Raw genomic sequence first — 26,567 nt, forward strand, 5'->3', positions numbered from 1 at the left:
CGTTTCTATGTTTTGAGAGTTGCCAGCAACATGTTTTCACAGCATTAGACATTTCAGGGTGTGGTGGGTTGGGAGAAGAGAAAATATGAGATCAGCCTGTTTGTCGGTGTGTTTATGAGTAGGCCTGTTCTTCCTGTTGCTGTCCTGTTGCTTGCTTTTCATACGTGTTTCCTCCCTGCGTGTTATTTTTTGTGTGTTTGTGTTCAGGACCCAGGAAGAGCTGCGTGTGCGGGAGGAGGATCAGCAGACCATCACAGTGGAGGTGGAGCTGAAGAGACACGACAGTGAGCCCACTATCTCTGTTCCACAGCCTTCACCTGAAACCAGGTACACCAACAACACAATGGCACACTCTGTGTTTGGCAGATCAGTAATGTAATGTGTAATGACTTCTACCATCAAAACAGGTCATGTAATGTAATTAATAAAACAAATAAGACGTAAGGTATATCACAAAACTCTGGAAACATTTATTCATTTTATATATATTTTTGAAGGTAATATTTTCCAAATAAAGCAATAATTAACAAGTGCTATTTCTGTAATCCTATACATGTCAATATATATATCAATGAATTTTAATTAGTCTTCCCAAATCAACAGAATGAAGACACAATGTCGACTAATGTCAAATCCTAATACTGACTCTTAGACATTAACTAATGCATGAAATCCTTGAAAGGCAGCATCCACATTTTATACTTAAACATTTTCTGAACTGTAACCTATACATTTAATAAAACTCCAACTGAATGATATATCCCAAACATAAACTGAAAGACCATGAAGTCTGTCACTGACAATGGACCCACTGTGAGATGTGCATCCTGAAGACATAGTTACACATCAAAGTCTGTATACAGGTTATGGGGAGTACTACTGCATATGTGAAAAAAGTTGTATAAAGCCCTTTGTGGCTCCAGAGGGAGCAGCGCGAAGTCATCAGTTGGTTCTGAAGACTACAGGTTTGCAATGCAAACAATCTGGGGATGTTGAATTAGAAAGAAGACCTCCATAACTGCTCCTCATCAGGTTCAATTTTGATCTTTTTTTTTTCTTTTTTTTACTCTCCATCGTGTCCATCGATGTTATAGAAGTACTAAATCAACAGTCAGTTGTATGTGTCTGCAAATACTGGCTTTGCTGACCAATGCAGAAACTCTTCATAATGTTAAATATACTGAATGTCCATATACACCAAATGGGCCATAAATATAACCATGACACACACATGTCGTAGTTCTTTTCACTGACGACAATGGCAAAAACAGTCGGCTCTGTCATACACGCTCAGCATACATGTGACCTCGATTCAGGAAAGATAAGCTGGAAGGCTGTAATGATTCCTTCATGACCCCAATCATCAATATGACTCAGTTTGACACTGCACTATAAATAACCTGCCACCAGTGTCTCACCTGGGCTCTGCCAGCTGTTAGATTAGCACGCCTCACCTGTCTAATGCACACAAACACATAGTTTCTAACATGGCACACAGATAATACTGAAAGCAGCTTGACCCATTTGTTCATAGGACTTGGGTCTCCTGTTATGGACAGATAAATGCTGACTGCAACCACTGTGTGGACATCTACTGGACAGTAATCAGGTTATGAGAGAGTGTGCACAGTACAGTACACGCATGTAAATTTGTGTTGTGTTTATGAGCAGTGTTTGTTATGGGATGATGACACTGTGGGGCAGACATGGGGCAGAAGGACTCCTGACATGGGGGAACCAGCCAGTAGAAGTAGGGCAGTAGGGCAGGAAGCCTGCAGGCCTGGGGCTACTACTATTAAGCTGTGATGACCTGACACTTTGCATATTCTAACCTGGTTTTTAGTTAGTCGGTGTATTGGTTTGGCATTTTTAGCTTTATTTAAAAGTGAAATTTCATCAGAAAAACAGCAGCAGTGGTGCTCGCACTTAGGCAAGGATTATACTTTCCGTGTCCGTGAGTATGTTCGGGTCCGCGTGACGAAAAAATCATCAGACTGGGTACGCGTGTGACCGCGCGGACCATTTCCGGCGACTAGCGCCACCAGGGAACCAACCAATCTACTGCGCATGTGTGGAACATGTCCGCCAACCTGAGTGCAGAAAGTAGTATAAACAGAAGTAGTCCATGTCTGCGGGGTCCTCGGCTGTCCGTGTCCGTGTCCGCTCCAGAGTATATTCGAGTTTTAGGCTGGGGTTAGTTCAGTGAGGATCATGGTGTGATTGCTGAGGGAAACCAACTGAATAATTGGGCCTGATGCTGAGAAGACAATGGCTAGACATGTAGCCTGGGGGACTGGAAGGAGCTGGCGGGGAGGAGACAGGGGGTTGAAATAACCATCTAACTGAGCAGACTCCTTTGAGCTGCCTCGAACTCACCTGCAGCTGGAGAACTGGGTGTGAAAAGAGAGCGATTGAGCGGAGAAGAATATGTGAAACAAAGAGAGAAGATGAAAATGATTAATGTGTGAAGAAAGACTAGGGGGAGAAAGATAGAAAAACAGTAGGTGTAAATGAGTAAAAACTGTTATATACAGAAAGAGAACAGCAGCAAATGAAAATACGGAGTCTGATAAACAGATGTAGTACAGTATACTTATGTACAGTTTTGTAAGGTAAAGAGAGACTTCCTACATTGCAATCACCCGCCTATCCCCCTTATTTATTCAGCCAATCAGTTCTCTCTTGGAGATGCCAGTTCGTCTTTTTTGCCTCTGTGGCCAACTGTTAGGCTTTTCCTCTGGTGGAGCTGAGCTCAAAACACAGAAGCTGAGAGAGCAATGTGGATGCGCCTAAATCCTTCCTAATAGTTGATTTTCTGGCCAGGAACAATAAAGGATTGTGGCAGCACACAGCCAGCTGGCAAATCTTAGAGCTTAAGCAGCTAAACACCCACACACACAGCTGTTGAATTTTAGCCTAAGCCAGTTTTCTCTTATAGCTTTGTCCTGTTCCTCTGCCCTGCTGCAGAAAAGTGGCTTATGACAAGTCAATCAATGGCTCTTTATGTCTGCAATTTACACTTTTATCATTATGTCTGATGTTCATGGTAAATAAATGTCTATAAATCAACTTCGAAATCATAGGAAGAACCAAGTCCAGTTGCCCTTGACTTTAACCTTCGTTAAATAACTATGACCTGGATGACTGAGAATCTTCACAGACATAGGAAGAAAAAAATTCTCCAGAGTCAACTGACTCTCTCTAACAATCCCATTTCCACCTTCCCACAGTGAAGCTCAGGAAGTAGCTGGTGCCGAGGCTCCTGATGCCGCTGCAGCAGCACCTTCCAGCTCTTCGTCAGCGCCTGAAGCAGCCTCTTCCTCCTCGTCTCCCCCGGCAGCTCTCTCTTCTCCTGGGGCAGCCAAGGAAGCCCCGTCCAGTCCCAAGGTGGTGGTGGAGGCAGACAGGGCAAGCCTGGTGTCTGGCTCAGGGTGTGCCAGCCAGGCTTCAGTCGATGATGACGATGACGTGCCAATCACAGATATCTACTTTGTAAGCACAACACTACACACACACAGACACACACATGCATATTTTGAGATTATTTTAGCCCTTTAAGACAGAGGTAAGCACATCTCATTTTAGGACTAGCTCCCGTCACTTCTCATCTGTTTGAGTTTGACATTTTTATTTAGCAATCAAATTGTCTTTAATACTTAATCAATTGGCTAATATGAGATATATTTTTAGTAAACAATCTATGATCATAAAGTCAAAGACTGAGCTATATGATGCTCTCCTACAGAGGCGTTGACAGATGGACAGCAGAAAGGGCGTAGCGACTCTGGCTGGTATGGGAAAGAGCGTGTGCAGTTATTGCTTGCAGTGTGTTGTGCATTCAGTTAAAGGAGTACTTCGACATTCATTCTAGTGTTTATTACTAAGCTAAGCTAACCGCCTGCTGGCTCAAGCTTTATATTTAGCATGCAGACTTGAGAGTGGTATTAATCTTCTCATTTAACTCATCTAAGAAAGTGAATAAGCGCATTTCCCAAAATGTCGAACTATTCCTTTAAACACCGTGTATTGCAGTGCGCACTCTGGTTTGGAGTGTTTGCAGAGTGATAACAGCATGTCAACATCACTTTTCAGTACCTGTCTAATATGATCGTCAACAAGGCCGCAGACACACTCAGCAGCTCATGTTGTGTGAATAACAACTGACTCTTTCGCGGTTTGTGTTCTACAGTATTATCGTACAAAAAGCAACCTGCTATCATCAGATAGTGTTGGCACGTCTAAATGTGCCCAAAAGCGCAGCTATAAATGAATGTATGAGTGTCAGGTGGAGGATAGAGAGTGCAGCCAGTGATCCCAGTTACAGATAGAAATGTTTCCCACTGGCCACACTCCTATCAGGAATCAAACACCCCTAATGTGGCATGAGAAATCCTAATGGCCAACAGGTTAGTCAGTGAGCTCCCTCAGTTATTTAACAGCCCTCTCATCTGACCGGCTCTGACTGGTGCCCAGTTCGTGCTTCAAAAGGAGGAGATACACTCTCTGTACACCAGGTGGTCTGTAGCGCTTCATGAGGTGAGGTAACACTGTGCACATCCTGAACACGAAACACTCTGCAGGTAGTGGAGTCACAAGTGGCTTCTAGGGAGTAGCCAAGTGAAAGCAAATTGTTTCATCAGCTGTTAACACGCTGCCAAAGATCCAAACTGATATATGAATGCTCCACATGTATATGCAATGAGGTAAATTTAAACCGTCAGGATCTCTACCGCTTCCCTCAGTTTGGCCGTTCAGCAGCTCAGTCAGCCAGCTCGCCATCTGATCATCCTTTTGTGCTCTGTCTGTTTCTGCTATCTCCATCATCATCATCACTTCTCAACTCTGACATCCCGCACAAATCAGGTTTCTGCATGGCCGCTCAACCGGCGTTTTCCGTTAATAAATGCCTCAGGTTCTGGTCCACACCATTCACACAGAAATGGCAAGAACCAGTGGACGTTTTATTTGTTATTGGCCCATCAGGAGTCGGGGTAGTTTCAACTAACTAAGCACTTTCTGAATGAGCAAATCTTTACTATTGTGTGTTGTACAACAGTATTGTACAAAGCATAACTCCATTGCTTGTATATTTAAGTCCATTATGACTGTAAGAACAAGGCCAAAAAACAAATTGCACCAGCACTGGTCTGAGTTATATTGCATTTTGATTAACATGTCTTAAGTTGACTTTCTGCACATTTGAGCAAATTTCCTTTGTTTTATTATTGTGTTTGCTTATGTTTACACTGATTGCTTTCTTGGGTTTCTGCGAGAGAAAATGTCAAAATAAATCCAGTTTCACACCTTGTAACACTCATTCACAGCACACTTATTCTGGCCTCTGTTGAATGTACAGACAAACTGCAGGAGCAGCCAGTTGGTGTCAAAGCTTTCATTTACACAGTATGTGAAGAAGGAAGAGGCAGGGAATATGTTTGACTTTTGATACAAGAGATGGCAGTATTTGTGATCACAGGTTCCTCAGAGTGACTAAATTATTCAGCTGCTATCGACAGTCTCCACATTCTCTTTTCATGATTCCCGCTCTGCTTTCCTTCACCTCTGATTGTTTATCTTTTGTCTACTCTCCCTCATCTTCACTTCTTCACCTCCACTGTCTTCCTCTCCCCTCTAACTGTTAAATATTTCTCACCGGCCCCTGTTCCATCTAGTACTAAATCATTTTTCTTCGGTTCTCACTCTTTCTCCGAGCCATAATGAAAGTGGTGAGGTAGTAGTGCGATGTGTGGGATGAAAACAGAGTGGCTGCCAGACTTGTGAATCTATCTGTCACCACTGACTCATCCAGTGTATCTCTGCTGTGTGTGTGCACCGAATAAGCTTTTCCATTTTCACCTCAGCATGCTTCTCTTTTTTTTTTCACGGTGTTATTTTGCCTTTCCTCTCTCCTCTGTCCCTCTCTACCTTACATCAACTATTCATATCTCTTTGTGTTTGTCCCCCTGCCACATAACCCTGTTGTTGTCAGTTTCCTGATGGGAGGACCTGGGTGGTCTCTCCTCTCCGACAGAGGAGGAAATGCCAGTCCAGTTGGCCAGTAAGTGAGCAGTGAGTTAGATGGTACTGGTCTTGTAAGTGGTCCCTGTCCTGATATTAGACTAGATTGGTCCTGAGTACATTATGTTGGTATATTCTAACATATGACAGTGTTGAGAGGAAACAAGTTTGTGTGAGTTAGTCACTGCAGGTGATTTTTTGATTGACTAAAAAAAACACATTACTTACACATTACTACTACACTTACTCTCCTGATAGTAAAGACACTGAGTTGTGGGAGGACAAAAGACATCTTATATGACAGTCTGTCTTTCTGTTTTTCATCTTCTGTTAAATCTCCATTTGTTTCCTCACTCACTGACAGCCTGCTTCATCCCCCTTTGCAGCTGTGTGGATAGCGTGTTAGCTCCAACGTGCTAAGCTTTGTGTGCATGCGTGCGTGCGTGTGTGTGCAATATGTATGTATATAAGTGTGTGTGAGTGTGTGACATCAACCCACACCACCTCCACCTTCTTCACCGCCAACCTGCCATGCTGCAGCTGCTTCCCTCTCTTAAAGGGCTGGTACCTTCAGGAACAAGGATCTTTTAGAGACATTATGCAAAGAGTGCTTTCTCTTGTTGGAAAGGGGGGGGGGGCATCCTGTTCTTGTGTTTTGCTTTGACTGAGGATGCTTTCTGTGTCTGACTGTCCTGGCATCCTGGCTTTCTTCCCAATCCCACCTTCTCCCTCCTCATCCTCCCCTGTTTGGCTGCATGATGCAGCGACTCCTTCCTTGTTCTGTACACCTCACTTTGTTCTCTCCAAATGGGGCAAAACACTAAGATATATGATTCAAATACACATCAGTAAGGGCCATCATGTTTACAGCACTCCTCTGTACAAAAACAACCAGTTATTTGCCAGATATTTACATCTCTGTGTTCAAGTCTTCTAACCGCCGAAAGGATTAACACATCCTCTTAAACACTTTTAACATTTTTACACTTATCATGTCAAATTCACACGTTCCGATGTCTCTCAGCAACATTTCCTCCTATATGCATCCCTAATTTTCATTTCCTGTCTTGTCTTTTCTTCTCCTGTGGTCTCCTGTGTCTTTCTCCTGCCTGCCCCTGCTGCTTGTCTCTGTGCCTCTGGCCTTTTCCTCTGTCCCCCTCTGCTGTGTTGGGTGTGTAAAAACAGCCTCCAGAGGACAGGACCTGGGTGTACTCTCCGCTACACTATGGCTCAGAGTCTAAGGCCCTGCCAGATGGGGATTGGGAAAGAGAGACAGTAAGTGAGAAGCATCGGACTAAAGTATAAAGTACAGGAAAATCTCTTAAGACAGGGAATAAAATCAGTTGTGTTTGGTGGTGATTGTTAATGCGGGGTAACAAGGATGGGAAGGGACAGTTAAAAACAAGCCTCTCAGGTTCAAAAGGCTGTCATTGCTCCAGGAGTAGGCTTGCTCTGCATCCAGAAACCCATTCCTACATTACAGCATTCATTCCCCATTGATAAGTGGGTGGAAATGGTCACTCGCAGTTTGCGTGACCATTTAGTCCACAACCAGCCATCCTGTGTCCCTCCAACAACAAGCTGCTCACCATTTACTACACTGCGTTAACTGCATCGGCCTGCATGAAGCCCCATGCGTCACCAGACTCCCACAGCTCATGCTGCTAGATGGTCACACTAAAGCATTGTACACTAGCAGAGGAATCACAGATTACTTAACATGGACAACATACACAACATCTTACGCAATGTAGGTGAATGTATTTTTTTTTTAATTCAATAATATATTGATCTTAAGATTTGTGGTCATTTGAGTTTATGAGTTAAGAGCTTATTTTCATTTCATTAATATGTGAAATGCTCTCAGCCCAGATAGAGCTATGTATCTGCCTGTCAGGTAAATTTGACCAGTGAGGTTGTCTTTTGCAGACTGCTTATCTACATTATTCAGTGTAGCAGCATTTGCCCATACTCTACTGCATGCCATGCTTTGATGAGGTCTCATCAAACATTGATTTCTTTTATATACTCAACTTATTTTTCATCTTCTCAGACTCATCTTTACACCAGCAATATCCCAAAGCAAGTTTTGTGCCGACATTCCTGATCGAGCCATTTAATAACCAATTCATTTTAGTTTGTGACAAAAGATGTCAACAAATATGATATTATTATATTAATAAATGTGTGCTCTAAACATTAAAACATATCTAACCTAATATAATAATAATAGTCAGGCTGCAGGTAACTGGCTATTGGGATCCTCTATCTTCCAGGATAAAATAATTAACACTTAACTTTTTAAAACACTTGCCCCTCTGCTCCAAGTGAAAAATTGTGTCTGTTTACAACACACAACAGCTGGTGAAGAGAGAGCAAAGTGAGCTTAAATAAAAAAGAGGCCTCTATTTGATATGAGCTATGGAGATGATACGGATAAATTACAATATTTCACATTGGCTCAGGAAATTCTTACTTTACAGCATTAGTTGATATTCAACCAGATCCACAGCAGATGTTAGGTATGGATGTAATGCAAATCACACCGATCAGACTGGTGTAGACCACAGGGAACCAAACTGCAGGCTTTGTCTAACACTTGGATGTGTAATACATGGCTACACCTTGTCCACTCAGCGGTGTCTGTCTATGTTTATGAGATTTCTGTTTTCCTTATATCACTGTGTCTCCTTCTTTGTATAAAAGCACTTTGATTAGAGGGCTCACTGTTTCACTGTCCTTAGCAAGTAATGCACAACACATTTTATACCCTGGGGAAATAAAAATGTGTGTGCTGTGTTCACTCTGCTTAACACATTCACTATGTCTCCAACAGTAAAACCTGTTCTCTGGCAGAGAGGAGCGAATGTCTCAGTGGAGAGGACTCGGCGGTCTGAAGGCCAGACCTCGGCGGTTGCAGCAGGATCCTTGTCTGAACCAGGATTTTAAACATGCATACGGAAACTGAACACACTGAGGGGAAAAAGTGGCTTGAGTACCAGAGAGGGGGGGGAAATCCTGTCAGCGATGACATTACTGATTCCCAACCATCCCTGCCTTTCATCCTAGACAAATGAAAATTATATGAGTTTAATAATAATAATGTGTATGTGATACATACAGTAGTGCGTATATGACTGTAGTTCTACATGTTTGACATACATGAAAGACCATAGTAACTTTCAGTGCCTATGAAAAGTATTCACCCCCCTGGTTGTTTACATGTGTTATTGCAGTGCTACTTGATTATGTCAAAAATCACAATCACGATTATTTTGATCAATATTGAGATCACAGTTCTTTAACATGATTACTTTGGAAAACATTATGCTTGACTTTGGAAACTTGTCTTTTTAACAGTGGATTTCCTTGAACTTTAAATATAATTCAGGAAAAAAACAAAATATTCTTAAAATAATGATAATAAATAATATAATATAAAGATTTATTTAATATGTGACGTGTATCATGATGTTTTTATTTGGTATTCAAAATGTGAGAAATTGAAATAAGACTCGCAGCAAAATCCATTCGTTCTCTGCATTTAACCCATCCTTAGATGGTTTATTCACAACACAAGATAAATGAGAGCTACATTATGAAATGGCTTGCGCCACAATTATTGTTTTATCTCAATTATCTTGTTTTCATAATTGTTGGAAGCCCAAATCGTAATTGAAAATAAAATTTGATTAATCGCCCAGCTCTATTATATTGTCTTACAACATTGACTCAAAGTAGATATAATGATCAACAGAAAAAGACTCTTCATTGTCAATAAACGTGATAGCCATGTGGGGTGAATACTTTTTATACGCATTGTACAGTGTGATCTAGTTCACACAAGCAAAGCCCTCCATCAGACTCTACAGGCTTTCCCCCATGGAAATGTGCAAATACTGGTTTTGGCCAATCAGGGTAAGCCCAAAAACCATTCTTTGTACTTGCTGTGTCGTTCGCCCTCACCTGGCATCCAGCTTCCTTTCAACAGCTGGAAGAGAAACACAAGTTAGATGATTACCATCATCACAGCTGGTGACCTTTGGCCTCGCCTCTCGTGATACGATGTTGCTCCTCCTGCCCCGGTCTCCTCGCTGCCATGTCCACCTGGGAGCAGAACATGCGGCCACATGTAGATTTCAGTGTGAGGAGTGAGCGGTCAAGCCTGTGGTGTTGGAGGTGCTCTCTGCCTGTGCTCGTAGAACTGGAGTTACAGTGATAACCACCGTTTGGTTAAACAGAACATCTAGACGTCCCTGTCATCCTCACATTTCCTGTAGTGAATATATGCAGTTTAGTTTATAGAGAGAAAAATTTAAACACATTGTTTCCTTTAGTGATTATATACAGTTGTTTCATTCATAGCATAATAATTTATTATTTATGTCATACTTATGTTGCATCATTTTTTATTTCTAAACTTTTCTTCAGCTGTTTTACTACCGTGAACTTTTATTTATCTTGTCTGTTTGTATTTTATTCTAATCTTTACTGGTGTATTTTCACTGCTTAAATGTTTTTAAAAATTTGCATCCAAAGAACTTTAATTTGCTGTTTAGTTGTTTCCCAGTTTGTTTTTACATCACGTGTTTGACGTGATTCAGTGTTACTACATTTGTTCACTACACCTCTTGTGAAAACAGCTGGGACTTGTGACTCTCGGCGTCAATTGCAACACTAAGGCAGCAGACATTGTCAGTCGTTATAGTAATTTTCACATCATAACAATGTCTTCCAGTGTTGCCCTACTTTTGGACACATGCACACAAATCATTTGTAACAATAGAATTTCATGTTTTCTTTTTTTGGAAAAAGAATCAGCATATCAGTGACATTTGCTGTATCTGGTTGCCCTCACCTCCTCACAGTAAGAAATCCATTGGACATTTCAAATGTTTGTAGCTGTAGAGCATCAGTTGTAGTATTTGCGGTCAATATCGTACCTGTTATCTGTATATTGGAATGAACACAGTACGTTGCAGTGTTGACTTGGCACGACACTGCAGTTTGTAAATGGGTTGAATGTTGTTTGCACTTCTCAAGAGGACCTGAAGATAAACTAGTGATAGAGGCCAAATAAACATACATCACGTTATCTTCGTTTCTGCTCACACAGGTTGATATTTAGACAGCATTTATGTTACGGTTATCAAGTGTGTGTGTGTGTGTTGGTGAAGTCAATCACAGTCATTGTAGGGGTTAGTGTTTACTGTAGTCTCTCTGTGGCTGACATCTTAGGACTCTGAAGTAACATTTCAGTTCAATTTAAACAAACTGAATTTTTATCTCACTTCAGAAACTTCAGTTTGGTTGGTGCGTTTCTATGTGTGTTTGTGTGTAAGGAAAGACACATCAGTGTAAATTAGAAATCAGCTCATTCTCATGATGTGCAGTGGCCAGTTGTAATCAGTTTGCTGTCGTTCATCAGATGGAGACCATAGCAGCAATATTTTGTACAGTCTAGCTTTTAAGTTCATTTGTATTGCCTTATTGAGAAATCTTACATGTAGGCCTATTTATATTGTTTTCACTCGTGCTGTTGTATTTATTTTTCTTTCTCATAGTTGTGCTCCTGAGAATGTGTACATAAAATTATAAATACATATATAAAGATATACAAATATATTTTCCATTTGAATCGGAGAATATTATTTTTATTTGGTTTTATTTTTGCTGCTGGGCAAGAAATGATTGCAATCTACATAATTTACTCTACCATATTCTTCAGTGTGTTTATTGAGATGCAGCTGCTGTATATTTATGGTCCATAAACCACAGCTGTTTCTTTGTAAGATATCCACAATTGAAAGATTTGTGGGTTTTCCTGTACATGCAAATCATTAGGGATTCTTCCAACTGTTCAGCTGTGTTGTGTATGTGTTTTCAAATCCCTATGTGCCCTCATCCAATAGGGAGAGTCCTTTGCAGAGACATAGCATGATTTCAAGATGAATATGCATATCAGAAATGTGTATTTATGTATATCTGTGTATATTCATCTATTTATACGTGAGGATAAATAGATGGCTGTATGTGTGTGTGTTTGGACTCAGTCAGAATGAATACAAAATAAAGCAGTTCTATGAATTGTTGTCCATGGAGATAACTTCATTAAATATGTTTGTTTTTTTTAATCAGATGTCTAATCTGAAATGGAAATGAGCCATTTATCACCTTGGATGGAAAAATGTACAAACAAAAGGAGTGAGTCTTTAGAATCAGTTTTATTGCCAGGTATGTGTACACATGGTCTTTAGTTTTACTGTATTTTGTCCCTAAATTATTTACGGAGTGGAATTAGAATAGAACTATAATAGAAATCACGAATGGATTAAACCAACTGGTTGACATCACCATTAGTGGGACACATTTACAAAATGTTGCTGTGGGACTGAACCCTTGAAGATGAAGTCACTGCCTTTTAGCACAGCCAGAGACCAGCAGTGTCCATTAACACCATTACAGGGTAAGCTGTATCACTGAAAATGACCACCGATCAGAAAACCAACGGCATACCAGCCTATTGTTTCGTTCATTTTCACATAGGCCTTGATTTTTTTTTCAAAGAATACCATAACTTTCCTCCCTGAGACTGACTAATGTGCAAATAATGATGTATTAATTCTGATGTTCTCTCCACTTGGAAAACATTGTGAATCTGTCGGCATGCCTGAAAACATGTTGCTCAATCTACAAGAAGACGCAGGGCGTAGTTTGGAGAACAAAGGGTGTAATGCTCTTTTTATATACAGTCCATGGTAATGCTCCGCAGTGCAGTCTGATGTGCACGATGATTGGTCGGCATTGTCAAAGATAGTACATGATTGGTGAATGTAATTGTCAGTCAACGTGGTAACATTTTCAATTGGTCGAAAACGAAGTTCTTACACTCACGTGCTCGTTCTCGTCCTTGAAGGCGGTGCCTGCTAGCTGCCGGTGAGAAGAGGTAGTGTTGTTGTTGTTTGTGGTAAAGTACTTACAAAGTACAAAAAAACGTCTTCTAAAATGGGTACCCGAGATGATGAATACGACTACTTGTTCAAAGGTAATTTGTTCTTTAAAAGTGGATGACTGACAGCGTGTTTGTCCTGTTTGTAAAAGTTGGATGGCCGCAGCAACGCTACGAACTGAGGAAGTCAACTAACGTTACCGTTAAGCCAGCGTTAGTGCTAAAGTTAGCTCTACTCGTAGCAAAGTGACAGTCTACAACATGGCTGTCGAGCAAACCATGTAATCATCATTATTATTAATGAATGTAGCAGTGTGTAATGCTACAAAAAGTAGTCTTAACTAGTGTAGACCTTAACCTTAAGAGCCAATCAGTGAGTCCAATGATGGCACATTTAACCGAGCAGGCTAACGTTAAATAAGTGGCTGATAAGTAAGCTAGCTTGCTAACACAGATATTTGGTCTCGATAAACACAAAAACCTAAGTGACCTGAAGTTTACTTAAAAGTGCAAACTATTCAACAACTGCCCTCTGTAGCCCAATACATAAACTTTTATATCAAACTTGATTCACTTTACGAATCATCTAAAGCCACGGCTACTTGGCTAACTTGTGGATTTAGACAAACAACGAACATAGCTGCTGCTTGACATAGTTCTCTTGTTTTCACTTTAATGTAGGATTTTATTACAGTGCTATTGGATAGAAACAAAATACAGTTACGTTAAAGGCATAAGTTACATAATAAACAGTCAACGAAAATAAAAGTCAGAAAAGGAACTAAACACTAGGACCTTTCTGTAACTACAAGTACTATATGTGTACTGTATGATAGTGTGGGTATGTAATGTACAGCAAGGTCTTGGATTGAGTTTGTATATACAACTCGTATATACAACTATATTTTTTGTTATTGTAATCTACAAAAGGTAGCTTTAATGACTCAAATATGAGGTGGATAGGAACAAGGCTTTCTAAGCGCCAGCATGATTTCACACCACTAATCTTTTACAATTTTGTCAGACTTAACGCTGCAACTCTTTTTATTGTATTTATTTTTTTGCTGTGTGTGTATTTTGGCTCTAGTCGTACTAATCGGAGACTCAGGAGTGGGGAAGAGTAACCTGCTGTCCCGTTTCACAAGAAATGAGTTCAACCTGGAGAGCAAGAGCACCATTGGGGTGGAGTTCGCCACCCGCAGCATCCAGGTGGATGGCAAGACCATAAAGGCTCAAATTTGGGACACAGCTGGACAGGAACGCTACAGAGCAATCACCTCAGCGTCAGTTTGTTTTTTAATTTGTCTGCAGTATTTTCCAGTTTTGTGATTGCCGGGTTATTTAAAGGGTAATATTCCCTTAGGATGTTGAATTTCATGCATGCAAAGTCAGTACATTCTTATTAAGTAACCTATCATGACGCAGTTCATCATATTTTGTAATTTTTCCAGAGCAGTAAACATGCAGATTAAACTTCAGTTACATACAAAAACTGCAGTCTTAAGGGTTTATGTCTGAAATTATTAGCATTACGAGTGATTTCACGATAAATCTTACAAATTTGGACGTTTGCTATCCTCGGAATAATGTGGTTGGAAATATTGCAGTAATTCTTAATTCATTAACTTCTCTTCTTTGCTCTGGCGTCACCAGGTATTACCGGGGTGCTGTTGGGGCTCTGCTAGTCTACGACATCGCCAAGCACCTGACGTATGAGAACGTTGAACGCTGGTTGAAGGAGCTGAGGGACCACGCTGACAACAACATTGTCATCATGCTGGTTGGAAACAAGAGCGACCTCCGACACCTCAGGGCAGTGCCCACTGATGAGGCTCGGGCCTTTGCAGGTAAATTAAATGTTGCAGTCGCGTTAACGCTATTGCATATAAAGTAGAGTCATGCAATTATAGTTGAAGTTTTTAAACAAATCTTCAGTTTAATCATAATACACAAACCACTTATTTGAAGAATATACAGGTTACTGTCCTATCTATCTATCTGTCCTTGTTAGCATACAGTCCCCTCCAAAAGTATTGGAACGGGAAGGCAAATTCCTTTGTTTTTATTGTTCACTGAAGACATTTGGGTTTAAGATCAAAAGATGAGAATGAGACAAGAGTTCAGACTTCCAGCTTTTATTTCCTGGTATTCACATCTAGATGTGTTAAATATCTTAGGAAATATCACCGTTTGTATTAGACCACAGCTGGCTTAGGTGAGCAAAAGTAATGGAACAAATAATCTTAAAGTAAATAACATTTAATAGCAGCTTCTTTCAGTTCTTGTTTTTTCGGGGTGTTTCTCCCTTCAGTCTCCTCTTAAGGAGGTGAAATGCATGCTCTGTTGGGTTAAGGTCAAGTGATTGACTTGGCCAGTCTAAAACCTTCCACTTTTTCCCCTGATGTCCTTTGTTGTGTTGGCAGTGTGCTGTGACTCATTGTCCTGCTGCATGATAAACGTCCTCACGATTAGTTTCAAAGCATTTCTCCATAAATTGGCAAACAAAATATTTCTGTACACTTCTGAATTCATTCTGCTGCTACCATCATCAGTTACATAATCAATAAATATTAATGAGCCTGTTCCAGAAGCAGCCATGCACGCCCAAGCCATGACATTACCTCCACCATGCTTCACAGATAAGCTTGTATGCTTCAGATCATAAGCATACTTTGATTCCTTCCTTTCTCCACACTTTGGCCTTTCCATCACCTTGGTAGAGATTAATCTTGGTGTCATCAGTCCATAAGATTGTGTTCCCAAACTTTTGCAGCTCATCTCTGAACTTCTTTGGAAATTTCAGTTTGGCCTTCCCATTCTTCCTGCTGATGAGTGGTTTGCATCTTGTGGTGTGGCCTCTATATTTCTGCTCTCTGAGTCTTCTTCCAACAGTGGATTGTGATACCTTCACCCCTGCACTGTGGAGGTTGTGTGTGTCAGTGTGGGGAGAAGAGAATTCCAAGGCAGGTGCAAAGCATACTTAATACTTAAGCAAACAATAAGAAGAATGCTTGTGGTCATTAAAACCTGCTTAGAAAAGGGGGGTATAATGTGAAAATTTGAGATTTTTCTTTTGCTGGGGGGGTTTTACAATCACGATGCCGGCTCAACGTCGTGATATCTGTCAGCCATCGCCGATGGACGATGGCATCGTCTATCAGCCCAACCCTAGTCCTGAGTTGTTTAACACATCTAGATGTGAATACCAGGAAATGAGAGCTGAAATTCTGAACTCTTGTCTCAAACTCATCTTTTGACCCAAATGTCTTCGGTGAACAACAAAAACAAAGGAATTTGCCTTACCGTCCCGATACTTTTGGAGGGGACTGTACATTTAAATTGCTTTAATGTGTAAATCTTTTTCTCATCCTCAGAAAAGAACACTCTCTCATTCCTTGAAACCTCCGCCTTGGACTCCACTAATGTAGAAGAAGCCTTTAAGAGCATTCTCTCAGGTAGGAAAAGTTATAAACTGTTCCATGTAACACGCAGCTAACTGTACATCCTGTAGGTAATGTAACATTCCATTTTACTGAACGCTCGCTGTCTTCTCTCACAGAAATCTACCGTATTGTATCTCAGAAGCAAATACCGGACAGATCTGCACACGATGAGTCTCCAGGAAACAATGTAGTGGACATAAGCCTCCCCCCAACCACGGACGGGCAGCGGGGCAGCAAACTCCCTTGCTGCCAAAGCCTGTGACGCTCTTATATTCTTTTCCCTGTGTGACTTTCTGTCAGTCTTTCCTCTCTTCATCTCTGGTTTACTTCAGCTGTCATGCTGTTGTCATCATGATACCCTCATGACTCCAGACTCTTGTATCTGACATTCCTTTTTGTTGGTTTCTTTCTTTTTCTTTTCTCAGTTCATTTGTCTTCCTCTGATCTGAGAAGAGCCCGTGTCTAAAAAAAAAAAAAAAAAAACGTAACAGCCTCATGATAGCCTGGAGAGGGAGGAAGTGTTTGTTGTTATGAGGTTGATCCTAAAGCTGTAGTAAATACAATTTCTTTTAAATGAACTAGCCTTCGTGGTCCTATTGACCCACTCCTGATGAAGGGATGGTGAGGGATCAGTGCTTCGGGCTGTCTCTACTTGCCTCTTTTTCTCAGACTTGCTACAGTGGAATCCCAATTTCATGTCTGGTTGACCTGATTCTGCCTATCATGCAATACGGGTGTAGAAGAGGAGATGGAGCAGAAGGTGCCACAGGAGTATTGATTGCCTCTTTAATATTAATTTTCCTCTTTGAGCCCTGTGTCCACTGTGGCATGAAATTAGCATGAGCCAGGGACCAGACTGGCTGTGACTGTCTGACTTAATGTGGGCAAGTGTGAAACAAATTGTTTTTATTTTTGTGTGTGTGTGTGTGTGTGTGTGTGTGTGTGTGAATGTGTGTTAATCTTAGTGCACAAAGATACCAAAGGAGACTGATGCAATCATGATCAGTTTTAGGTTTTCTCATTTAAGCGTGTTCAAGGCTGCTAATATTGCATTCCATTGCTATATTTGGCAAACCAATCTGGGCTATTTGCAAAAAAAGGTTTTCTGCTATATAGCAAAAGGAATGTTCATGTGTGTTTTATTTTATTATTTGTGAAATAGTGGCATCAGCCCGGATCAAGCCTTGTTTTCCTCTCGAGTTTGCTCAGGTCAATCTCTCTTTCAGCACGCCGTCTCAACATGAAAATCTTTTTTGCACTTATGTCCAATAATTTCAGTGGAACAAAACACCATATTTTTGAAATACACTCAACATCTTTATAAAGGAACATTTCCTGTTGGTTGAGAAGAAAAAACTGCATGATACGTTGTGCTTGTTTTCTTCTTTCTCTAACGTTTTCCTCTCATGTACTCAAATCAACCTATGCTGTCATTCGAACGGGGCGCACTTTAAAGGGAAATGGAAGAATATGTGAGTTATATGAAATGCTCTTCATTTATCACTTTCACTGCAGCTACATTAACAGTTGTTAGTTGGGGAAGTGGAACTGAAAGTCAGAAATGCAAATTGGTGTTATGGTTGACTGAAATGTCCCCTTTTCACTCATCTGTTAGAGATGTTTTCACGTGTGACTGATTCGATACATCTTGTAATATTTCACATTTGTTGGAATATATGTAAAGGCAGCAAATGTAAACAGAAAATATTGAAGCACAAATCTAATTCACATCAACATATAGCAGACAGACTTACTTTTAGATACGTTGCTCACTTAGCGTATCTTCACGTTAATGCTGTGTCCACCACTTCTGTTTAGCAACTTAGGAATCAACTGACGGATGGTCCTAACCATCATGTGTAGATATTTAATCACCTTAAACAATAGAGGAACACATTTTACAGCATCTAATCAATGCCTTGTGTGCTCAGGGCAGGCCCCTTAAACAAGCGGGTCCTCATCCTCATTCAAACTTAGCAATGTGAATGCATTTAGCACTGCTTAATAAATAAATAAATATATATAAAAAATCTGTTAATCAGTGAAGCGTTGTTTAAAAAAACGCTAAATGTACATTGAAACTAACATGGTCAGCATTTGTAATGAGGGTTAATTAATTATTCAAAATAAATGATTTAATAATTAAAAATGAATTGCTATGCATTTGTTTGAACTGCCGTTTCCAGGACTGTAAAATAAAATCTGTCGACATTTTCTGACGACTTTGTCTTTTGTTTTTTGGGCATTTTCTGGTGAAATGTAATGAATTATAGAAATCATGTAGTCCCTGGTCTGTTTGTTTTTGTTCTGGCCATGTGATGTTTTCGGTAAGCGCCCCTCCCTTTTGCAATAAGCTGCTGTTATTCATAATTACATTTTAAGTCGTCTGCCCTGTCTTTACAGCAGAGGCAGACCGCTGACGACGAGCCTCCGGGGTATATTTAAAGCCCTGGGAAAGCGGAAGCCCGGCCTGCTGTGTGTGTTATCAGCTCAGGGCTGCTAGCTAGCACAGGGCTGAGTAGCATATCAGCAGCTAGCAAGTGGCACTGCTCTGTGACCAATGCTTTTAATTCACACATCGCTACGGCTGAAAATGAAAAGCAGAGGAAAGGCCAGGTTGTTAGGGCGGTTAGTGTCAGCAGCTGTGGAGCATCTGTAAGAAGAAGACACGTGGTGAGTGGACCTTTTTAAGCCTTATTTGTACAGTTTACTAGCTAGCAGTATTGTAGCTGCTGACAGCTGGCAGCTAGCAAACAACACAGCTGGAACGGGCACCAGCGGACCATGGTTATTTACTGGACAATGAAAATGGGCTGCAAATAGATATTGATAAAAGAAATAACAATGCTGGGCAATTGGTGCAAATGTCTTAAAGTGTCACTACAGCATGTTTATACCCAGCTACTTTCTACCGCACGCAGTTTCAGGGTATTACTATATTTATATGATGCAAGCCTCTATTTCCAGACAATAGTCTGGATCAAAACTATCAAAACAGCTGGATGCAGTGATAACAGCTGCAGTGCTTGTCACAGTGGAAATTAAAAGCACTTTAGTTTGTTAGCTAGTTGCGTTTTTCATGGCATAATGTGTCTGCACTATTTTAAAATGTACCCCAGTTACAGTCACATTGACATGTATGATTGAAGAGTTTGGCTTAAAAATGAGCTCTCAACTGATGATCACATGTAAAAATACATCGGCCTGTTTTATAGATGCGGTGATGAACAGTACATCGCTAGCTTTTTTTCTTAGTTTTGGGGCTACTCTTTTGTTGATCAGGGTCAGGGGTTGTGGCTGTATCAGTATGCATAAATACCAAGCTGTAGTGCTGGAACCGTTTGCCACTGAGTTGAATGGGTTAAGAGGTCATCTAACAAGGTTCAGGCCTTCAGGCTTCACCAAACATTTGCAGTTCTGGATAACCAGCCTCACAAAGCAGACTCTGTTAATGACAATCCAAGCGTGAGCAAGACTACGTGACATTTTGTATTTGTTACAAACAGTTATGGTAACACTAAAGTTTGAAGGGCTGCATGTTTAATATAACAGACAAGACAGCACAACACATGAGTATATTAGATCATTGTAGTAAAAACAAATAGGCAGCAAGGTAAAAGTTGTAAAGGATAAGCACATGACTAGAATATAATAAGTGGAAAACTAATACATTAGTCAAATTCTAAATGTTTTATATAGTTGGAACATCTTTGGCACAGTGTCAGCAAACAACACAGCTGTAACAAACCATGGTTATTTGCTGAACAATGAAAATAGACTGCAAATGGATATTGATTTTAAAAAATGACAATGGAAAGAACTTGGGAAATTGATGCCAATGTCTTAATATGTCACTGCCACATGGTTATACACAGCAACTTTATACCAAACGCACTTTCAGGGTATTCATCATTTTGACATGACGTAACCCTTATGTTACACCTATAAAAACACCTATACTAATTATTGAGGTCTGTTTTAGACCTAATTAGACAAGATTTTATAGACATTATACACATGTAATTACCGCTCTTTTGGGAAAACAAATTCTTATTGCGATTATTTTGACTTATATTGTGGTACAATTTGCTAATAATAATAATTTTGTATAATATCAATTGAAAATCCAGAGGGGAGGTTTTATTATAAGCCCTTGGGGGTATCTTACCTCTCCTGCATAATTCATACAGTGTATTTTTTTAAATATATTTTATGTCTTTGTGCTAATAAAATAAATAAATAAAATTTTCGATATTAGAGAGAATGATCACTATTACATATTTTAATCTCATTTTCATTGAAAAACATGTTTGAATGATTACGGTGTGGTTTTTGCAAGAATATGAACCAGATAAAGATGTTTTCTTAAGTCTGTAGAATATCATGTGTTGGCCAGGACATCTCTGCAGCACAAAAGTATTTAATTTTAAATAGTATTTTGACACACATTTCGCCTTACAGCAAGTATTGCACCTCCATTGGCCATGTTGCAGTTTCGATAAAATTTCGATGAATTGTACAGCCCTGCCACTCATTTTGAGCTCAGCAAGGTTTTTTTTTCTGCACCATCTGCCATGTTAAAGCCTCTGTTTAAAAACAACATGACAACAACAGTGTTGAGTACATAGGATTATATATATGTGTGTATGTGTTTGGGTGTAATCCTGTGGTGGTTCCCGAGCCACGCCTTCTATTAATAACAATGACCCAGTATTTACGTGTGACCAATAATCTGATATGAATGATCAAATGTAGGCTCAGTGTGTGTCCGCTGTCTTGTGTCATATACAGTGTTTCAGTGTTTATGTAAGTTGCGCACTTAAATGTAGTTGTGCTGACATTATTGAAATGGTGAGTAGCTCATAGTTTGCACCCATGTCAGACATAGCTTTGGTTTTAGAGTGTCCAGTGTCAATAATAATATAACACTTCAGTAATATCCATTTGCATTGGTATGTCGCTGCACAGAATCATTCCCACACAGCAAGACAAATTTACTACTGGCTGTAGCAGATTCAGCAGTATGCCTCTTATCTTTAGTGAAGGTTTATCTGAGGGGAGACAGCTGTTTATCAGTCTGCTGCACATCACACTCACTGACACTGACGTATACACTTGCTTTTATAATGGATTAGCAGCTGTGCTTCGGCAAAATTGGCCCACCTCCAAACTGACGGCTTTCTTTTTTAAATGGCAAAATGTCACTTTAGTTATTCTCACGTGGCAGGAAATGAATGGTGCATGGAGCACACTTTCAGATGAGCTCAGTCATAACTTACTGCTAAGTGTGCCTAGAACTAGACTGTATTGACAAAATCCTAGTTATACAAAATCCTAATATTTTCACTATTAAGTAGTAAGTAAAAATAATAGTAAATATTTTTACTGTTGATAATCCTCTCATCTTGAACAGCTCAACACAATACTGTTAAGTTTAGCTGCAAGGACCAGCAAGACAAACTAACTCTATTACACTGTAGTATAAATTATATACAAGCATACTATCTCTTGACTCATCATATTTTAATTTTGCGGCAGCTTGCCTCAGTTTCCGAGTGATATTATACTGTTACTGTAATTTTTTACTACTTTTATATTAATAAGATTGTTAATTTTATATTTCAGCGGCGGAGATAGCAATACCACAGTTTAAAACTCAGTTACAAGTAAAAATCCTGCATTCGAAATGTGACTTTATTAATTAATATCAATATAAAAATGTACTTAAAAGTACCAGAAGTAAAATTACTCTCTCTCTTTCACTTTTGTAGACACTTACTTGTGGAGAGCAGAGTTTGTGCTTCCTGCTTCGCCCCTGAGACCTTTACACTTCACCTCCACCTCTACGGCCGGTGTTGGGCCACTTTAACCATGACGACAGGGGGGTGTTGCCACCTGCCCGGATCTCTGTGCGACTGTGCGAGCAGCACTGGCCTGTGGAAGAACGTGGAGGAAGCAGGTGGTGACGGGTGCCCGGCGCTCTACGTCACCCAGGTCACAGCCATAGATGGACGGCTGCTCTCCTCCGTGCTCAAACCCGTCGGCACACAAAGGTAAGACACGCTTACACTTCCGGTGTCATGCACAGAAATAGGCATGAGAAATGCATCACAGTGGCGTAACTGCCTCTTTATTCGGGCCTTTTCCACAGCAGACATTTGGTCACAGTAGGAAAAGCAAGTGTCCCAGTACCTTGAAACTGTTTGAAATGTGGCTATTGTTAATTTTATTATTTATACCTGTGTTTTTTGTTACAGTGACATGTCAAAAGGTCTAGTGTTTATTTTGGATGTTATGGTTACTTTTGACACACGCACTTTCATACCTAGTTGAGGTCTACCTTTGATCTTTGGAACATAGTACCGTCAGAATACTTATTTGGTCTCCCGATCTACATGTTGATCAGTATTTTCCAGTTTGTACATTTACTGCACTTTTAACTCTGTAACACTGTGTGAGTAATGTGATTATAACTTTGATTCGCTACACAGTGATCTCTGTGGAGCGACATGATTCATCTCCCCTGTATCTCACCTGTGTTCTGCTGATTGTCAAGCGAACCTGATGAGGCAGACAAATGTGTCGCTCACTCTTCCGCTTGCAAAAAAAGCTAAATATATCCATTCATTATGAGCTGCTCCAGAGTTGAGTGTATTTGACGTGCTGCAAACTCCTTCTACAATTTACTGCTGACTTTAACTACATTTGACTAAAAAGCAGTTTCAGAATTAATATATTTTTTTAAATCTATGATTTATTTTGTCTCAGTGATGGTCCCATCTGCCGTATTTGCCACGAAGGAGGCAGCAGTGAGGGCCTCCTGTCTCCATGTGACTGCACAGGCACCCTGGGCACGGTGCACAAGAGCTGCTTGGAGAAGTGGCTGTCGTCTTCCAACACCAGCTACTGTGAGCTCTGCCACACAGAGTTCAGCATCGAGCGCCGACCGAGGCCTCTCACAGAGGTAACAAAGGTCAATGCCCTTTGCCTTGTCTGCATCAATCTTTCAGCTCGACTTTGTTTTTTGGTTGTGCTATTGAATGATTGTGCGTATCTAAATGTGTGAACGAGAAGTAGCTTTTCCTGCTTGCTTGTTATTACAGTGTGTCTTCTCTGTTCATGACTGACTTAAGATCTCTCCTCCACCTGTCTATCTACCTCTCCCCTCGCCTCTCTTTCACTTGTATATATTGTCCCTCTTCTATTTTTCCTCCTATTTTTTCTCCTACTTCGTATTCCACAGTGGCTGCGGGACCCTGGCCCTCGTAATGAGAAGAGGACGTTGTTCTGTGACATGGTTTGCTTCCTGTTTATCACACCCTTAGCAGCCATTTCAGGCTGGCTGTGCCTGAGAGGCGCTCAGGACCATCTTCAGCTGGGGAGCTGGCTGCAGGCCGTGGGCCTCATAGCCCTCACCATCGCCCTCTTCACCATCTATGTCCTGTGGACCCTGGTAAATATGAAAGCACATACAGATTATTAGACTATGTAATTCACATCTTGAGTTTTAAAATTGCCTGCTAATTTGCCGTGTAAACCCCCCCTAATAACCAGCTTTGACCTCCTCTTGCCTGGTGTTCTGTACAGGTATCTTTCCGCTACCACTGTCAGCTGTATTCTGAGTGGAGAAGAACAAATCAGAAAGTGCGTCTGCTCATTCCTGAAGCAAAGGAGTCTAACTCTTCCCAGCATTCCTTGCTCTCTACCAAACTGATGAAGAAGTCCGCCAGTGAGAGCATTGTATGAAACCAAACAGACGGTCGATGATGATGGTGTCTTTTATGTGCAGGGGCTGATTGTTGACACATTAAGTCTGCCAGCTAGCCTTTAAAGAAGCACCTGTGGGCTGTTTTGTCGCTTTTTTAAAAAACAAGCTTTGCCCCATCAGTACTTAATTCAGTTTTTTTGTTTTTAAAAAATCTGCCAAGCTTATGCAAAGACATAGAAGAATGGAATAGCACAGGGAATGTGCACATACATTTACAGAGACGTGGGCACAGGCTCATCATGATGGATGGAAAACACGATAACATAAGATACCAGTAAAATAAGAAAGGACCAAACTAACTTGTTTAGTGGACTAATGTTCAAATGATTGTTCTGTTTAGTTTCCACAACCCATCGACGGTCCACAGATGGCTGCAGATGGTAGCAGGTCCACTCATTGTCGAGCTGCAAACATGAAAATGCCCATTGAGGAGCTCTTTCAGGCAGTTACTGTGTGATCCCACGTTAATCTGTAAAGGGAAAAAAACTAAGATTTGAGCTTTGATTTATTTGCATATCACAATCCAGATGCCAGTGAGATGAAACTTTTAATTTTAGCACCAGCCTATTGGACTTCTTTAAAGCTCCCCCCTGCACCTGTTTTTACATGCCACCCGAGAGTGGGTGGCTGCATAGTAAAGCCAGAGATTGTGCAATAAAACACTGTGGACATCGAGGTCTTCACAGTACATGAAGAGACCTGTACCAACATGCACAGTTAATGCATGCAAGGACTGTTAATCATTTTGGGGGATTCTTTTGTGTGTGTGTATAGTTAAAATTCTTTTGTGGTATGAACAGATTTACTAATTTACTATTCCTACTGAAGTAGGGTTTAACTGTGTCCTCATAGAGGTTCTTGTATTATCAGCACTTAGCTGAGTGGATAGATCGATAGAAAACACATCAAAATGGCTTTTAGAGAAACATTGGTTTGGCGGCTGATGCAGTGTCCTTCTAATTGCCTGTTAAAGTACTTAATTATAGCTGTTTTGTTTTTCAGAACATACACATTGTGGTATGTGTGTAGTTTCTGTCATCACACTAAGAATCAGGGATACAGAAACTTCCTATGAGCATTTATCATTTATCTGTTGGGGGGGCTTCTGCCAGTCTCACATATACTCTACCCACTGACAGGGTACATTATGCAAGCACCATTAAGGCTTAATCTGACTTTATCTTTGTTTTGTCTGAAGCCGCTAGACGCTCACCTGCTTTTTCGAAGTCCATTAGATGGATGTCCTGTTTTTCTAGGGGTGCAAACTTCCCCTCATCATGTTTTGATGTTACAGAGCAGACTCATTTGGGACAGGCTGCATTGGTTGTTTGGGGTAGTAGAGAGAATCCACTTCTCTCTCTTGTATATACTTTGGTGCAGTTTCTAATCAAGTTACTTATAGTGGCTGGTAACTAACCAGTCAGAAAACACAAACCACAATATCCGCCTGGTTTCCACATGTTCGGATCATAGCCTGGTCCAGCTTTGAACATAGTTTATTACTTAATTCCACTTAGTTTAGGTTATGGGGAGACGGTTAATTGCTACTTTTACTCACTGTGGCCAACAACACATGCGCTATTGAGAACAACATTGTTGTTAAAACCAATGTAATTCAGCCTATGGCCCGAAACACACTGCCTTTAAGAACACAACAAGGTGGTCCTCTTTGCCTGTGTTCCAGTATTATAGTGCAGATCTTTCATTTATAACTGTTCAGTTCTGTGGGGTGCAATAGACGACGTAGCTGTACTACGCAGGTAACGTTGAAAGAAAGGAGGTGAGCTTAAAACTAAAGCTAATGTAAAGCTAGACTGGTTGGTTATCTTCATGACTAAACTTTAGTTCCAATATCACAATTATTGGCTTTTGAAGTTGGTTCTTCTGTATTCAGTGGAATCACATTTTTATCCTTACTGACCAGTGATCATACATTTGATTATCAGACTTATCACACCGACCATGCTTTATTCTTCTCTGCGTGCTTTTTGGTAACTTTCTTCTCGACATCAAAGTTAAGGCATGGATCCATTTCGCGGAGGCATTCAGTACTGACACAGTGAGAACGCATGCAGTACATCATCTGTCATGTGCAGAGCATAGACCGTATATAAAAAGGTGCAGAGGCCAAAAGTCTGGATTTTATGCACAATTGTGTTATTAATGTTAATTCAAAACACACACATATTTACTTTTTTTAACAATCGGGCTTAAACAACATTTGACTGAAACTGGTGTCGTCACAAAGAGTCAACCAAGCACATTTCAAGCACCTTTTTAGTAAGCATCAACACAGTTTCTTTTTTTCCGTCTGTACTCTACTGAATTACATGCTAACCTTGTGACCTGAAATGAAATTACAAGTTTATTGGCTCCCTGGGGCTGCTGT

At 40.5% G+C, this 26,567-nt stretch overlaps 3 protein-coding genes across 9 annotated transcripts in view; all 3 read left to right on the top strand.

Moving 5' to 3' along the window:
• Positions 1-12,134, top strand: part of pip5k1ca (phosphatidylinositol-4-phosphate 5-kinase, type I, gamma a) — a 46,505-nt gene extending 34,371 nt beyond the window's left edge. For 4 of the 6 annotated variants that reach the window (XM_038716297.1, XM_038716296.1, XM_038716300.1 and 1 more), the window contains exons 15-18: positions 208-327; positions 3,231-3,492; positions 7,204-7,293; positions 8,855-12,134. In XM_038716297.1, coding sequence (XP_038572225.1) covers positions 208-327; positions 3,231-3,492; positions 7,204-7,293; positions 8,855-8,857 — 475 coding nt within the window. In that variant the 3' untranslated portion in view covers positions 8,858-12,134. Of the gene's footprint in view, positions 1-207; positions 328-3,230; positions 3,493-3,745; positions 5,318-7,203; positions 7,294-8,854 lie in introns of those variants that run through there. The other 2 variants (XM_038716299.1, XM_038716298.1) reach the window with 2 other exon arrangements.
• A 778-nt stretch (positions 12,135-12,912) lies between these two features.
• LOC119900948 (ras-related protein Rab-11B-like) lies at positions 12,913-18,626 on the top strand. The gene is made up of 5 exons (XM_038716302.1): positions 12,913-13,063; positions 14,055-14,250; positions 14,621-14,814; positions 16,342-16,422; positions 16,527-18,626. The coding sequence occupies exons 1-5, from the start codon at positions 13,024-13,026 to the stop codon at positions 16,670-16,672; spliced, it is 657 nt and encodes a 218-aa protein (XP_038572230.1). The 5' UTR covers positions 12,913-13,023; the 3' UTR covers positions 16,673-18,626.
• Positions 18,627-18,776: 150 nt separating this feature from the next.
• On the top strand, positions 18,777-26,516 carry march2 (membrane-associated ring finger (C3HC4) 2). 2 transcript variants are annotated; one of them, XM_038716307.1, is made up of 5 exons: positions 18,777-19,083; positions 22,182-22,463; positions 23,179-23,383; positions 23,654-23,863; positions 23,998-26,516. In XM_038716307.1, exons 2-5 carry the CDS (start codon positions 22,282-22,284, stop codon positions 24,154-24,156), a joined length of 756 nt encoding a protein of 251 aa, XP_038572235.1. In that variant the 5' UTR covers positions 18,777-19,083; positions 22,182-22,281; the 3' UTR covers positions 24,157-26,516. The 2 variants fall into 2 exon arrangements, with proteins under 2 accessions (XP_038572235.1, XP_038572236.1); XM_038716308.1 differs by having other exon boundaries at positions 18,780-19,083; positions 23,179-23,374.
• Positions 26,517-26,567: the final 51 nt, after the last annotated feature.

The sequence above is a fragment of the Micropterus salmoides genome, unplaced genomic scaffold, assembly GCF_014851395.1.
Source record: "Micropterus salmoides isolate LMB-PRFRI ecotype aquatic unplaced genomic scaffold, ASM1485139v1 Ms_hic_scaffold_13, whole genome shotgun sequence".
NCBI classification, from domain to species: Eukaryota; Metazoa; Chordata; class Actinopteri; order Centrarchiformes; family Centrarchidae; genus Micropterus; species Micropterus salmoides.